Below are 2,244 nucleotides of genomic sequence, written 5' to 3'. Positions count from 1 at the left end.
AGATGAGTTAGCCGCTGGGACTCCACCAAAGTGAACCCTTTCCTGATTGGTCTAAAAAAACACAACGTTGGTGTCAGAGTGTGACGACGGGGGTCATGTGACTAGAATCTGACAGACTCAGGACTCGGAGAACGTTTTATGTTTTTATTTACATTCCTTCAGCTTCATATTTTTAACAATATGACATCACCAGACCTCACAGCAAAGGTCCTGGTCCGTTGACACTGAGTGTGACTTCTGTCCTGAAGCCTCCTGCTGAAGACGCTGCTGACCACATTTGTATTTGTTGGTGTGTGATCGTCTGTCTGCAGCTGTACAACAAGGAGCTGGAGGCGGAGTTTGGGCCGTTCGATGACTGGGTGAACACGTACGAGCTGTTCAGAGGGAAAGCCAGCGAGGAGGACGGAGGGACGGAGGAGAGGTTTGTCGGTAAATTCAAGGTGAGACTGTCTGAATGTCCTCCGTGCTGCTGCCGTGTCTCCGGAACGTTCCTCAGTTTACACGCTGCTCCTCAGGGCCGATTCTGCCTCTACAAGCTGACTGACGATGATGAGGAGGATTGGGACGAAGCCTTGGAGGCCGGACACTTCAGAGTCAGCAGAGGAATACCTCCCAACACCCCAGTCCAAGTCCTCATCCGAGTTTACATCGTTCTCTGTGAGTCCTGCTCAGCTCAGCTCTGAGAGGTTTAACGTATCTTCTAAAGTGGAATCCCGCCTCTCCTCAGGCGTCTAACCTGCACCCTGCTGACCCGGGATGGGAAGGCCGACCCTTACATTGTCCTCGACTCGGCAAAAATGAGATCAAGGACAGAGACAACTACATTCCCAAACAGCTCAACCCTGTTTTTGGAAGGTAGGCTCCTGGCTGACAGCCAGCGGACCTGAACATGTCCAGCTGCTTCAAACTGTTCTCTCTGTTTTCAGGTCCTTTGAGGTTCAGGCGACTTTTCCTCGGGAGTCTCTGCTCTCAGTACTCATCTACGACTATGAACTGGTGGGAGGGGACGACCTGATTGGAGAGACCCGGATCGACTGGAAAAACCGTGTTTTACAGCCAACACAGAGCCACCTGTGGACTCCCCACAGAGTACAGCCTGTAGGTCCAGCCTGTAGGTCTGCTCTGATCATGTTCCTCTGTTTGGACAGAAATACTCACCGGTCCATGTCACTGTCCGTCAGGATGGGTATAACGCCCTGGAGGGACTGCCTGAAGCCATCAGAGCTGCTGTCCAAGATGTGCAGAGAAAAAGGCGTGGACGGTCCTCACTTCAGACCAGGACGCATCACTGTGGCTGACAAAGTCTCGCCGGCAAGACGCTCTTCATGGACGAAGGTAGAGGCGCCAGCGTGTCTGACACAAGCTGCATTATCTGAACTAACCCGATGGATGACGAGCTGTTCCTGCTCTCAGACCAGCCGCTGGAGTGCTACGAGCACCTGTCTCTGAAGATCCTTCACCGCTGGGCTGAGATCCCGGCTGTGGGGTGCAAGACTGGTACCAGAACACATCGAGACCAGAACTCTGTACAACAAGGCCCGGCCTGGAATGGATCAGGTCTTCAAACATATCACTGCATCTTTCTGCTGAACCAACGGACATGACAGGCAGTGCTGATTATTCCGTGTGTGTGTGTGTGCCCGGCAGGGTCAGGTCCAGATGTGGGTAGACATGTTTCCCATGGAGCTGCCTCACCCGGGTCCATCGGTGGACATTTCTCCTCGAAAACCAAAAGGGTGAGACTCTCACTTCCTGTCATTCATGATTTAAATGAACTGACTGTCGCGTAAACGTGTGTGTGTGTGTGTCTGTGTGTGTGTGTCTGTCTGTGTGTGTGTGTGTCTGTGTGTGTGTCTGTGTGTGTGTGTGTCTGTGTGTGTGTCTGTGTGTGTGTGTGTCTGTGTGTGTGTGTCTGTGTGTGTGTGTGTCTGTCTGTGTGTGTGTGTCTGTGTCTGTGTGTGTGTGTGCCTGTGTGTCTGTCTGTGTGTGTGTGTCTGTGTGTGTGTGTGTGGTGTCTGTGTGTGTGGTGTGTGTGTGTGTCTGTGTGTGTGTGTGTGTTCTGTGTGTGTGTGTGGTCTGTGTCTGTCTGTGTGTGTGTGTGTGTGGCTTGTGTGTCCTGTCTGGTGGTGTGTGTTGTGTGTCTGTGTGTGTGTGTGTCTGTGTGTGTGTGTCTGTGTGTGTGTGTCTGTGTGTGTGTGCCTGTGTGTCTGTTCTGTGTGTGTGTCTTGGGTGTGTGTGTGTGTG

General features: G+C 52.3%; 1 protein-coding gene across 1 annotated transcript in view; it reads left to right on the top strand.

The window, feature by feature from the left end:
• Positions 1–180: 180 nt before the first annotated feature.
• The window catches only part of LOC114426798 (fer-1-like protein 6), a 20,330-nt gene continuing 18,266 nt past the window's right edge, over positions 181–2,244 (top strand). Inside the window, 10 exon segments of the mRNA XM_028394439.1 lie at positions 181–213; positions 312–440; positions 516–671; positions 728–855; positions 927–1,047; positions 1,049–1,098; positions 1,182–1,347; positions 1,428–1,490; positions 1,492–1,557; positions 1,648–1,736. Coding sequence (XP_028250240.1) covers positions 181–213; positions 312–440; positions 516–671; positions 728–855; positions 927–1,047; positions 1,049–1,098; positions 1,182–1,347; positions 1,428–1,490; positions 1,492–1,557; positions 1,648–1,736 — 1,001 coding nt within the window.

This window comes from Parambassis ranga, chromosome 21 (assembly GCF_900634625.1).
Source record: "Parambassis ranga chromosome 21, fParRan2.1, whole genome shotgun sequence".
Classification (NCBI taxonomy): domain Eukaryota; kingdom Metazoa; phylum Chordata; class Actinopteri; family Ambassidae; genus Parambassis; species Parambassis ranga.
The sequence above is the reverse complement of the archived record's forward strand: the minus strand, read 5'-3'. Positions and strand labels throughout refer to the sequence as shown.